General features: G+C 38.3%; 1 protein-coding gene across 3 annotated transcripts in view; it reads right to left on the reverse strand.

Annotated features, from left to right (window-relative positions):
* KCNAB1 (potassium voltage-gated channel subfamily A member regulatory beta subunit 1) overlaps window positions 1-13,893 on the reverse strand; it is a 448,855-nt gene that overhangs the window by 75,749 nt on the left and 359,213 nt on the right. For all 3 annotated transcript variants that reach the window (XM_033203410.1, XM_033203391.1, XM_033203400.1), the window contains exons 4-7: window positions 11,705-11,784; window positions 9,374-9,418; window positions 5,494-5,538; window positions 3,574-3,617 (exon numbers count right to left, since the gene is read on the reverse strand). In XM_033203410.1, the coding sequence (XP_033059301.1) occupies window positions 3,574-3,617; window positions 5,494-5,538; window positions 9,374-9,418; window positions 11,705-11,784 (214 nt within the window). The remainder of the gene's footprint in view (window positions 1-3,573; window positions 3,618-5,493; window positions 5,539-9,373; window positions 9,419-11,704; window positions 11,785-13,893) is intronic.

A 13,893-nucleotide genomic window follows, 5' to 3' on the forward strand; every position in this document is an offset into this window, starting at 1 on the left:
TACACACTCTGGTAAATATTAAAGCCATGGAGATTCAGTGAGGAGCATAGTAGCATACCTTCTCCTTTCTTTTTCTCTTCGATTTTATATTTCTTTGTTAATTGCCAGTGTCAACCATTTTCTGAATCTCTCTTTTCTAATTAATTAGATTAAAAAGAAAAGAACAAAAAACAAGAACTTTTCTGGCAGCAAACTGCTGCCCTGTTCATTCAGTGTGGTTCTGTAAGCTGACTTGGTTATTTGTCACTGACAGACTCCATGGAAGAGAACACAAATCATGAGGGCAAATGCTGGAGTAGGAATGCTAGGGCAGTAACAGTTTTGAGAGGCAGGTTAGCTTTGACTTTACAATGTCAAATGGGACACTAAGGCCTGAGAAGGGATACTGTTTGGGTGAGGAATCTGGAGGTTTTTCTGAGGGCTAGAAGTTTGTCATTTATTGTGGCTGTTTCAGAATGTCACTACTTAGTAGTATACTTATCCACGGAATGAAGACTAGCAGTTGTACTTATAAGGACAAGGATGATGACAAAAATAACATGTATTAAGTGCTTATTATGTGACAGACACTGTGCTCAATGTGAATTATATAATTTTTATCCCCATATAGTAACCCTTATATTTATAGTCTATAGTTAAGGAGACAGAGGTTAGGTAGGTTAAGGAACTTGCACAAAGTCACTAGCTCATAAATGACAGAGTTGGAACTTGTACAAAGGTCTGTCTGACTTCAAAGCACATATGCTTAAAATTATATTTAAAGATAGTCAGTGAGAGATACCAAACCTATATAAAGACTTTGGAGACAATGGGGTGATGTAATTATTATGGTATATATCTATGTACACACACACAAACATGCACACACATATGGTTCACACTGGCAATCAAGAAAGAATACATATATACATATATTATATATATATATATACAGATATATATATATATATACATTTTGAGATCTGGCTTCAAAAGTCTTCACTTTAAATTCAGTGATTGAATACTGAAACTATTTTTTTTCTGTTGCAAGTCTAAGATATTTCAATGTAGTTTTATTTATAGGTCAACAAAGATCATCAGCTTCACAGTTGGAATAAAAATACTCGAATGAAACATTATCTCTTAGGTTCATGGAGAGAAAAAAGTTCACAATGAAATGACAGCCTGGGAGAAAATATTTGCAATACATATAACCAAGCAAACAGTGAACATCACTAGTATACAAAGAGTTCCTGCAAATTATTATGACCAAGACAAACAAATCAAAAGAAAAACAGCCTGACAACATGAAGAGTGAATTTCCAGAAAAAGAAGAACAAAATTATTAAAAGAAGCTGAAACTCATCAATAAATAAATATATACATAAGGAAACCAATAAGACCAACTCATCTAACAGGATGGCATATTCCTTTTAGAAAGTAATTTTGTGTTAAAATTTGTATAATTCTTTGACTTAGAAATGCCACTCTGGAATCTACCCCATTTACCTAAGGATGGTCACTTGTATAATTCTTTATGATGCTAAAAACTGAAAATAATCTGTAAGTTGTATATTTTAATTGAGAAAAAATCAAGCTTAAGTTAATATTTGTAGCCTGGTTCTACTGTTTATATATATATTTAAAATATAAGCAAGTGTTTGGATGGATGGATAGATAGATAAGTCAGTACAACCATAGAGAAAAGGTGAAGAAGATATATACAGATTGTCAGACTCTGGGATGGGATGAGACTGGATGAGCAAATGGAGAAGCTGGCTTCCTTATCTATTTTTATTTTTGAAGTGGTGAGATTAGAGCACATTTTACATTTCTGGTGATGTTAATATTTCGTAAATGAAATTATTTTTTAAAAAGGAGAAAAATCACTTGTTTCAATGATCAATCATGAACCTAAAGCTACAAAATTCTTGGATTTTTTTTGAAATACAGATAGTTCACAACTTACAATGGTTTGACTCAGGGTTTTTCAACTTTATGATGTTGTAGAAGTGATATGCATTTAGTAGAAACTGTACATCGAGTTTCCATACAACATTCTGTTTTTCACTTTCAGAACAGTATTCAATAAATTATTAATACATATGACATTTAATTTATTATAAAATAGGCCTTATTATAAAATAGGTTTTATGTTAGATGGTTTTACCCAACTGTAGGGCAATGTAAGTGTTTTAAGCATATTTAAGGTAGGCTAGGCTAAGCTATGATGCTTAGTAGGTTAGGTGTATTAAATGCATTTTCAGCCTAAGATATTCTCAATTTAAGATAGGTTTGTTGAGATGTAATCCCATCATAAATTGGGGAGCATCTGTACTTCACAAACTAGTATAAACTCTTAACATTTTTCTTTACTGCAAAAAGTGTAAGTATAAAATTTTATAATATATAGACAAGCAAGAAATAAATAAAAATTACTCACAATTCTCACAATCTTCACGATTAAGTAGAGTAGTAGTACTTTATTACATAATGGTTCTTGTTGACTGTTTTATTTCCTGTTTATTTCTAAATTATACAAAATTTTGAGTGCCTTGCAAAAGTAATGCACCAGGAATCAATTACCTAGTGGTAATTTTCGATACATTTTTCTATGCATATGTATATACCCTTCTAAAACAGTAGAGTATACTACTCGGTGATGAGTGCACTAAAGCCTTAGAGGTCACTACTATACAATTCATCATGTAACCAAAACCACTCGTACCCCAAAAGCTATTGAAATAAAAAATATATGTATTTGAAAAAAATCTAAAGAATAATAAAATAAAAACTAAAAAGTATAGTAGTCTTAACATTTGTCTACACAAAAATTTGCACACAAATGTTCATAGCAGCATTATTCAGAGTAGCCAAAAAGTGAAACCAAGCCAAATGTACTTTAACTGGTAAATGGATAAGCAAAATGTGGCTATCCATATAGTGGACTATTACTTGGCAAAGAAAGGGGTAAAATACTGACATGTGCTATAACATGAATGAACATTATGCTAAGTGAAAGAAATCAGTTACAAAATATCATATATTATGGGATCTAATTTACATGAAATATGCAGAATTGTCAAATCTATAGACATAAAAAGTAGATTGATGTTTGCTTGAGACTGTGGGAGGGGGTGAGGTGGTGATAGGAAGTGACTTCTAGTGGGTATAAAGTTTATTTTAGGGGTGATAAAAATGTTTTCACATTAGATTAGGGTGTTTGGTGTACAACTCCGTAATTATACTCAGAACCAATGAAATGTACACTTTAAATGGGTAAACTTTTATCATATGTACATTATATCTCAATAAAGTTCTTTCAAAAAGTCTTGTGGGAATGTTTTATTAATATTAGTAATAGCTGAAAATGAGAAGAGTTCTATACAATTTTGCCTTTTCCTTTCGAGTTCCCATTCTCCCCTCTACATCTCTGCATTCCCTATATTTAACCCCAAGAAGAAATTTGGTTGATTGTGGTACTTTTCATATAGAACTTTTTCCTCTTCCAGTGTATTCTGAACTTGTTTGGTTGATACCTTTCTTGAACGAGGGGCCCACAGCCAAAAATAAAACTGAAGCAGAAGCACCCACCTTCAATAATATGCTTTCTTGACAGCCCTCTTTCTGTTTCAGCTCTGCCAAGAAAAAGAAGCAAGTAAATTTGAATGAGAGTGTGCTTTCTTTTCTTCTCTAAATCTCTGATCTGAAATGCTAGTTTTGTACCCTGTTCTTATCAAATTCTGCACCACTGGAGACTGAGGAGAGAAGTCTGGTGGGCAACACACTGAACCCCTTTTCTTTGGAGACCTCAGTAGATGAATTATCCACGACGGTCACCATGCCTCTATCTTGCTCAGCACCAGGCTCCGGTAAACAGCAACGCAGCCACGTACACTCTGTCCATATTTAACTCAAGACACTGTACAACCTTTCACCTTGTTCTTAACCAATCTAAAGAAAATAAAAAGGCTTGGCATAGGTTTGTGAGCTTATTGTAAGATTGCCAGGCTGCTGAAGTTTTTTTGTTAGCTTTTCTGATAGAGGAAGCAAATTTGGAAGTGCCTTTGACTTCCAAAATAAATTTTAAAACTAAATTAAAATGTGATGAAGCAAATGTTCCTTAAATTAGTATCTCCAGAAGACAGACCCTTGATCATAAGGACTTTTGCCTTCCCAATTCTCAAGCTCTGGCCAATTAGAATGAAATACGGTACTTGAATTTTAAAGTATTGATAACATGTTTCTTCATCATCAATACCTTTGGCAGCTTCTTTTTAAATATAATATTTACCATTCACTTTTGTGAATGTATTCTTATTTGGTATTTTTTAATAAGTACATTAGTAATACTGTAGATAGTATTCTACTACATATTCTACGATATAACGGTTCTTGCAGACTGTCTTATTTCTTGCAAGGTTTTGTAGCATTGCAAAAGCACTGAGCAATGGCACTGTGAATCAAAACACAGGCAATGAAAATCCACATTTCTCATAGGCATGATGTTGCTTTATTTTTGTACGGATTACTATAGGAATACAAATTTAAATTCATCTTTCTGTCTTCATATCATTATAAATAGGCTCAAAACCAACAACAAAACAGAGTATATGTTTGCAAGTGTGTATATACACATATAAATTTTGATTAGAAGGTTCCTAAAGAAGAATTGGCCTCTGCCTCCAGTTAAAAAAATTCCCTATCAATTATAGGAAGGTAAATAAGGTTTTGTTTGTTTTTGCTTTTTGTTAAAACTCCAGCATTTTTCTTTTTGTTATGATTTCTGTCTCAAAGATGGAAAAGCACAGTACCAATGATTGCGCTAGTATATTGGAATAGCTTGCTGTCTTCTTACATGTTTGTGAAAAAGGCCAGCCTTCTAAGTCCTGCTGAATAATGTAAGTACCAGTTCAAATGCCAGCAGGCCCATAAGAAGCCAATTCATTCCATGAAATCTTCTCTGCATCCCACAACAGAGAGCACATTTCTCTTTCATTTGGCCTGACAGCGAATGATACAGGTAGCTCCGTGTTATTCTCCAATGAGATGGTCCTTTTGATCAGCACTTTCAGAGCCCTCTGCAGAAATGATCAGAGACTTAGACATGGAGCCAGACAAGATATTTTTATCTTTGCATTCTGTAGAAGTCTCTGAGTTTTGGCAGATTTGAGTGACTTTTCTTCTGTGATGCTTCATGCCTATTTTCCTTTCCTGAAATTTGAACTCTATTTTGGAAATGATTCTAAGTATGAGATTGGTATTTGAAAAATCTACATTAATCACTTAGTAACAAGTGACCACATGCTTTGCACTAAATTTCTTTGGGAGTACCTTGCTAAAATTAAATCTTAGGCTAATTGGTATTTCCTTAGTGTGAGAAAAAAAACAAAACAAAACAAAACCCTCTCTCTAAGCCAATTAATCTTAGTATGTTATATATAAAATAACTGCCTAACAGCAAAAAAGCAGGAACTACTAGTGGTTTTCTTTTTAGTAGGAAAAATAACTTACTTTCCACCCCAGTAGAGTTTGGTTGTTATGACCAGACTGGACCTCCTGTATATCAAACAGACAAACACAGAGAAGTAGTAAATAAATACAGGTTATTGTACCAAGTCATATTATTATAATAGCACCAGAAAGAATTTGTTATTGTACCTCACATTTTAAAAATTGGTAAAGATGTAAATTTGTTAATCCGTCTCATTGAAATAAAGACAAAGGGAAGCTAGTGAGGGGGGACTCAAAGTCGGATCCTAGAGGAAGAGGCTAAATGGAAATGATCTTTGCCTGGAGGAGGTGGAGGGCAGTGATAACAAGTCAGATTGAGAACTGACAGCAAGTCCAGGTGGACATAGCAAAGTGAAGGTGAGTGGTGGGCCAGCATCGAGGGTCAGAAATGGCGCGTGGGGATGGAGGTGAAAGGACTGAGGGGATGAATTGCTTTAGTAGGTCAAATGAACAAACACCAATGAACACATATTCAGCATCTGGCCTAACGCTGATTGCATATGAACTCCTCCCAGGAGGACTCCACTCTCTGCCAAGGAACATGGACCCTTGTGGCTCCGGGTTATTATCCCTTCTAACATCACATTCACAGGCAGGAACTGACTACATATAAATCTAAATGATGAAGTGAATTATAATAGTAAATATTTAGAACAAACAGGAAAAGAATGTCTTTGAGTGTCTTATTAAATGGAAATGTCATTTTAGGAAAACAGTCCTAAAATCCTTAGCTCAAGGTTCTACCATTTGACTGCTAAGAGAATGAAATGTGCAAATCTCATCAGCAAACTTATTACCTTCTGAAAGCCACAACCAAGGGCAGGAAATGCAATCCTAGTATTATGATCATGGAATAAGAAATATGTCTTGAGAACTACAGGGATACAATAAAATTGGGAAACAGATCTCAGCACAATTTGGTTTCCCTCAGAATGTAATTTGATTGCACTGGTCTAGAAAAAAAAAATCATTTGAGATTCAAAGGTTAAGGCCAATCTTCAGGAGCGCTTGAAATACGGCATTTATAATTCCACCATCTGTAGAGTCAACGCCTCAGGGCTCTCGAGTATAAAAGCCTAGTATGATTAATGATAACTGATGGGGAATGACGGTGACAACTCTGACAACTTGGTTGCAACAAGAAAAATTTGTTGAAAATGTTAGCAGCCCCATCCCACTGAAGTTAATCCCCCAAAAAGTAATTTGAATCACTGTAATGGAAGGTCGATAAATACATGTACCTGGAGATTACACAACCTGAAAGGGCTGATGTACTATCCAGGTTAATACATCAACCTCATGATACCTATTATAATAGCAATCTGCCACAGGTGAGCCTGGTCTCCTTTGGCACTTTCAACCTTCAACAAAAAGCTGGATGGAATATTATAAAAACTGAATGCAGTCCTTTTGATTATTGAAAGCTGCATAGTCTATACAAATACCGCCACAGACTTAGTTTTTCAAAGTTAGGCTTCCTGTAAAACATTTGGCCAATAAGGGTATGCACATCAACATATATGTTCAAAGAGCAAGAGTAGACAGCAGCCTGGCAAATTATCACTGACTCCCACAGAGGCTATTAGAGCAACTCTTCTGAGTGGGTAGAATTTGCATTTTACAGTGATATAGCACAGCCTTCAAAATGCTTTTGCACACCTTATCTCACTCTGTCAGCATGACACTTCATGAACTGTTATGCTGTCCATTTTACAGGTGGTTAAACTGAGAATCAGAGAAGTGTAATAACTTGTCCTGGATAACATAGCTAGCAAGTGGTAACGCCAGAACCAGAAGTCAAGTGTGCTAGTCGAAACAGCTTTCATAGGCTCAAAGCTATGATGCTATGGTTTATCTTTTCACCAGTCTCATGGGGGCAACTGTGAACTGATATAAACGTTCTGGAGTATAATGATAGCTTGAGTTTTTATTCGCAAGAATGAAAGGCAGTTTGTGGAATATGCATGGAAATCTATTTTCTACAGAAGGTATATAAAATAGGTTCTGCAGCTATGGAGAGTGATCATTTAATGTTCTCTGGGTGTTAAGAAAGAAAATAGCTACTGCGCTGATGCTTTCCCTTCTTCCTTAGATGTACTCCAGCAGCCTACACCTTGTTGCAGACCTCACTGTACTATTAGTGGAATTATCTCCAAGGTTTCTGTTATAATTGAGTCATGTACCCCAAAAAGATATGTTAAAGTCCTAACCCACACAACCTCAGAATGTGAGCTTATTTGGAAATAGGATCATTGCGGATATAATTAGTTAATAGGTAGAGTAGGCCGTTAATCCAATATGACTGGTGTCTTTATCAGAAGACACACAGACACATGGGAGGAGAGCTGAAGTGCTGCAGCCACAGGCCAAGGAAAGCCCAGGATGGCTGGCAACCGCCAGAAGCTAAGAGGAAGCGAGGGAGAACTCCAAACTTTACCCAGAATGTCAGAGGGAGCATGGTCCTGCCAACCTTGAAGTCAAACCTTGATTTTGGATTTCTGGCCTCCAGAAACATGCAAGAATAAATTTCTGTTATTTTAAGATACCCAGTTTCTGATCCTTTGTTGCAGCAACCGTAGGGAATGGATACAGTCCCTATTTAGGCAGTGATGGGTGAACCAATACTTTGAGTGGGAAAGTAACTCACGCAAGGTGAAGGACTGAGTGGGAACATGAATGTTTTCCCATATATAAGGTGGAATATAGTTTTCTATTAACATCCTTACGGTTCCCTGGGGTGGGAGAGAAGGAGAAGGGAGAAGGATAAAATAGGTCATCAAAGTTTATTTGTTCACATCTCTATAAATGTTTGCTTTTCCATTTCCACAGGGCCCTCTATTCCTACCAAAAGTTTGTCTCAGAGTGGGGAGTAAGCAGCCTTAAAAGTACATGCAGGTCTGTTTCACCTTCTTAGTTTCGCTTCCTAGAGAGAGTTTAAATCATGTGTGCAAAAGCATAATAAAACCACTTTTGAACTCTTTGAGAATGTCCATTTTCCCTAGACTAAATTTTAGAAAATACATGCTAAGTGTTGAAGCATGAGTTCACAGCTCTTTGCACAGTTGTCTTCACTAATACGATTACACTGTCACTTATTTGGTAATCAGCAGATATTATGCCAGGGCAGAGGAGGACCCCAAATTTGTCCAGTAATCTTTGCTGAGCTTTGCTTAATTCTGTATTCGTGCGGGGGAAGTAGTGGCTGTTGTGGCTGAAATCTACAGTGAAATGGGGAAGTATTACCTCCCCACTGTCCATAGATGTTATAGCTTCCCTTATCACCACTGTCTTTGGCTACAGAAGGTGATGGAAAGGGACAGGTAAGCACAGCCATTGTGTTTCTCAAGGATAGCAGATGAAGCACTTTTCTGAATACCCAGATAACAGGGTTCCTGGGCACACAGGAGAGATGCTGACTAAATGTGTTCAGATAAGAAAGCTTTGGGGTATTTATCCCAAAGTCTTCTTGTTTCATCATTTCTTTGCATCCAGAGTTAATAAAATAAACAGCAAACATAAATGCATGTGTGTGGGGGGATAGTTTCCTGTCAAGTTACTTCCTACAACAGATTAGCACAAATGGCAGTCAGAAGCCATGAAATTGTCACTTTTTTATGCACAAATATTTCATGAACATCCCCTCCTTCTCTGCTCAACCCTTTGGTAATTCATTGTGATCAATGACTAGTCAATAATTTTTGAAGCACCAGAAATGAACTTGCCAGCATTTATTTTCAAGCCACTATAAATCATTGCTTTACCAACAGTTGATTTTTTTTGACAGCCTTTTGGTCAGGTGTCATATAATTTTATTTTTCCTTCTCTGGTGCAAAACAATATCTTTTTAAAAACAAACAAATAATTATGGCAAATGCAATACCTCCAGCCTTTCTTCTTGATGATGCTCCCCAGAATCACTTCAGCCCTGGAGAGGGAAACAGATAATGTCTCAGGATGCAGTGTCCTGGAAAAGCAAGAGTCAATCCAGAACACAAGAACCATTCCTTGTTTGAACTCTCAGTGCCTACATATCCCGAAAATAGAAGCCGCTCTCGGCTGGTAGCACAGTTTCCGCTGTTTCTGCTTGTGCCTGCAGAATCCTGCTCCGGAGCATTCCAGAAGCACCTGCCAAATCCTGACACGCTGGCAGGAGACCGCCTGCAGTCCTGATACTAAGCAGCAGCAGTCATTTTGCAGTTTGGTGTTTTTGAACCAATGATCCCATATATAAATGTCTTGCTTGGTAGTGTCCAAAGGAAGTCAAAGTTTTCCTTCTAATTGCTATGAAGCAATTCAATTGTAACCATGGAGAACAATGAGACCTCACATTGCTTAGATAGAAAATATTGGCTCTCAGGTATAAATTAAAACCGATGTTGTGGGTTTAGATGTCCCACATAGAGAACACTCACGTACAGAACATCCTAGGTTCCAGTGGCAAACTTTGTCATAGGAGCAAAACAGAGGAAGACATAATGAAGTGTCCTTCCTGCCCCTAAGGCTGGGTTGCAGAGGCATACTGAAGGCATCCACTGTCCTCTCCTCTTCCACCTACCCAGGCTGGGACCCGAGATTGAGTAGACAAATGTTCTATGTCCCTCCCAGCATAACCAACATTGTCAGAAGCAGCTGGGCTCTCAGAGGCTTAGTGAATGGCAGATCAGTGGAATTAGCACCTTGCCCATTAGGATGCTGTGGATGGGAGTCATGGCTAATCATTATTGGTTTTAACTGAAAGTTCTGTCTTTGTTAGAGTGTATAGCTTGCAATAAGCTATGATGCAGGTTAGCTGTGGGGTATGCCCCAAAGAGACAAGCATTGAGTCTTGCACTGGTGTGTTGCTTTTGTTTCTCCCGATCTCTCTGTTACCTTTTACAACCTTGCATTTCACAGTGGAAATCTATCTCAATTATAGACTGACAATCAATAATTAATCAGAGCGATTATCCTCACAGGAATAATACAAACAGGACTCTAACAGACTTGCTACTTACTTCTCCCTTTTTCTACCTTAGTGCCATTTGGTACTAAGCAGGATTCCACAAGAAGAAAACAGTGGAAAGGGGTAGAAGGCAGAAAGGAGCAAGACCCTATAACCTTTACTTTCTCTCCTTGGATTCAACAGAAAGCATCAAGAATGTGAGCTCTGAACCTCCTTAATGGTCCTTAAACATATACCTGTCTTGACAAGGAGGAAACTCATGCAAGGAAAATGCACTGGGACCATCCACTGATCATCCTGATTCAGCAAGTCCAGCAATTTGATTGTAATTCTCACCTGGAAGGAGGTGAATTAGGCCTGCAGGTGATTATACCTCACAGTCCAGTTAGAAAATTGCAGAGCTGTTCAAACAGCTGGGCAGCTATTTCGTTTCCTTGGTTCTGAGAGCTGGACATCCATCTTCCCAGTAGGAGGCCAGGGAGTCCCAGATCTATTCTGAAATGTGCTGGTTAGGCTGGGACCTGGACGGCATGAACCTTCAGGCCTGGCCTGGCCCATTTCCTATGTGTTCTGGTTTAATAAGCCCTGTCTGAGGGCTCTAAATCTGCCTTGGATTCAAAGGAAGGTTGCAGTTGGATGTGACTCCTTTCACAAAAGAAGCAAGGACTCTCTACAACCCTTCCTGTCCTCAGAATGGGCTCTGAGATCCCCTCTTACAAAAGATAATAGATTCTTTGGCATCTTGGGGGATCCTGACTTTGACGTCTGATCTTCCTGTAATGCTAGTGTAGGGACAGCGAGGTAAACAGGAAAAGCTCCTGCTTCCCTGCAAGGAGGATTCCCAGTTCCTTAGGGGCTGAAGAACTATGAGATATGGTTATGAAATAACGAGACTAACTTTTGAGCAACCATTTTGGAACCTGTTCATTCATTTGGTCACTCATGTATTCAACTAATATTTCTCTATTTCCGCTGCCACCACTCTGGCACCAGACTCTGCTGTCCCTCACATAGACATGGCAATTGCTTCCTGGTCATATAGCTCTTCAGCCCATTCTTCATACAGAGACCAGAAGCAGGAAGGTTTGGGTGAGCAGAGAGTTCCAGAGACAGTCAGTATCCCCAATTCTAGTAATGGTGGTAGAGGGCAGAGCAGAGCCACCAACACGTGGAGAAAGGACAGAACCTTTTCACCAACATGTTGGAAATGGTTTGATTCTTTTGGTGCTACAGATGCCATTTGAGTGACACAAACAGGTACTGACTTACTTTCCAGCAGCATAGACTTCAGCAGTATCAAAGAGGTTAACACCACTTTCATAGGCGATTGTCATCAGCCGTTCAGCAACCTGCAAGGGGATATGGAAGGTCAGTCAGAAAAGTCAAGTGCTTTCCAAACTTGGAAGCAACTTTGAGTCCTCTACTGATCTTTAGGAACACTGACCTCTCACTAACCACTCCTTATTTTTCTTAATTTTAGTGAAGAGACAGAAAGAAAGAAGGCTCAGCCAGTATCCATAGGACAGAAGTATTCTTTCCTTCAGACGTAGGGCACTGAGGAGTTACGTGAAGGCTGGGATTTAGCCTGACCAAAGTGGATAGATTTGTGTTTCTCACTCTTCTGGGAAGAGCTGGTTTGACAACATTCTTTATGCTATCTTAATCTTTCTGACAGAGGGGGGCCATTTGTATCACTGGTGACTCCATTCCTCAACTCTTTTCTCCAAGCCAGTAAGTTTTGGCAGCTAGGTGACGCCTGACCTGAAGGCTTGTGACTTTTTTCTTGATGCTGAGACAGAGCTGTGACTGTTATAAAACTCCTGCCACCCACGGTTCAGCAAAATCTCAGGCAACATCGTAGAGCAGCCATTGAATCAACACAGAGAGGGGGCAGTGTGCCTTTGACTCACCAAGAACCCAGTTCCTCACTGTTCTGCCTGCAAACAGACCTCAAATCTCCTTGTTCCTTGCTTTGTGCTGCTGAACGCGAGCAGTGAGTATGACAGAAGAGTAGAGAATAGCTATATACAGCTTAAGGAATAGCCAGAGAGGGATAGCCATAAACAACAGTGGAGAGGGGCCATTTTTTCATTTCGCCAATTGACTTACTAGTCATTTGGAAAATTACACACCTCACAAATAATTATAATTGATTCTTCCATTATGTTTTGATGGCAGGCTGAAGTTGCTTCATCAGCATTTCCAAAATAAACTATTTTTCTGTTTGCTTTAAAAATTAGCCTACCAAGAAAAATGTTAAGTTAGCAAAATGGAGTCCATCCAGATTCTTTAGCATAATAGTATGCTATTAATGCTTTTAATTTACTACCATTAAAACATTTATCTTGTATTCCTATAATTTTTAAATTATATCCTAACTGGAGATTAAAAGTTAAGACAAGTTTTCCCCATTATGACTGTCCTATTTTTAAACATTATTGTGCATGTATTTTATATTAGCCTGTGTTATGTCATATGACATACTGGTATATTATTATTGGAAAATGTACACAAATCTTATCTAGAGAGTTTTTTTTTTAAGATAAGATGGAGAATTCTGCATGGAGACTTAAACTAAACGATGACAGAGATGTTTCCCAATCACTGGACTTGAAGGCCTGAATGTGAAATAATGAAAAACATCATCAACTAAGTCTGAAGAGTGGTTTCTGGCCTTGAGGGTGCTACTTACTAGACAGATAAACCTGGGCAAACCATCTGACCTTTCTGTAGATTCAGCCTCCTCGTTTGCAAAATGGGGATGATTTTGTTCAGCTGGCTCCTCCTCCTGCATGAAGCCCAGAGGCCTCAGGCAAAGCTGACCTCACCTCCCTCTAGTGGGGGCCTGGGGGGCCTACGAGTGAGTTGCTCAGGAAGGGTCATGTGACACACCCTGGCCAATGAGATATGAGGAGAAGTTTGCTGGGGACTTCTGGGAACATTTTTATTTGTTCCTACTGAGTTTCTAGGAGCAACACCCTTACCCTGGAGTTACTGTTCTAATTGAGGCCTGGGATTCCGGCAGCTGCCTTTCTGCTTGAAGGCCTTTCTGCCTGAAGAAGCAGTTGATACACAAAGCCCCACGGGCCAAGAGACTCGCTGGGAAGCAGATTTTTTCTTTTATGGGTTAACCTGATTTGAGTTGGGTTTTTGATACCTACAGTTAAAGGCACCTTAACTACCTCACAGATAAAAAAAAAAACAATAAAACTCTGAAAATTAAGTGCTGTAAGATGCTAATATGCTCTCATCATTATTTTAAAGAAATAATTATTCATATCAGTAACATCTATCTTTATTTTATGATGAAGCCAAATCATCTTTGAGAGGCACCTTACAGAGTTTGGTGTTTGTATCCTTTGGTAATATCCCTGCCAAATGGTAATTCAGTAAATGAACTCTCCCAGTGATGGGGACATCCCCACCTCCTGAGACAGTGTTGACAATGATGTAACTGT

This window comes from Trachypithecus francoisi, unplaced genomic scaffold, assembly GCF_009764315.1.
Source record: "Trachypithecus francoisi isolate TF-2019V2 unplaced genomic scaffold, Tfra_2.0 Lachesis_group0, whole genome shotgun sequence".
Taxonomy (NCBI): domain Eukaryota; kingdom Metazoa; phylum Chordata; class Mammalia; order Primates; family Cercopithecidae; genus Trachypithecus; species Trachypithecus francoisi.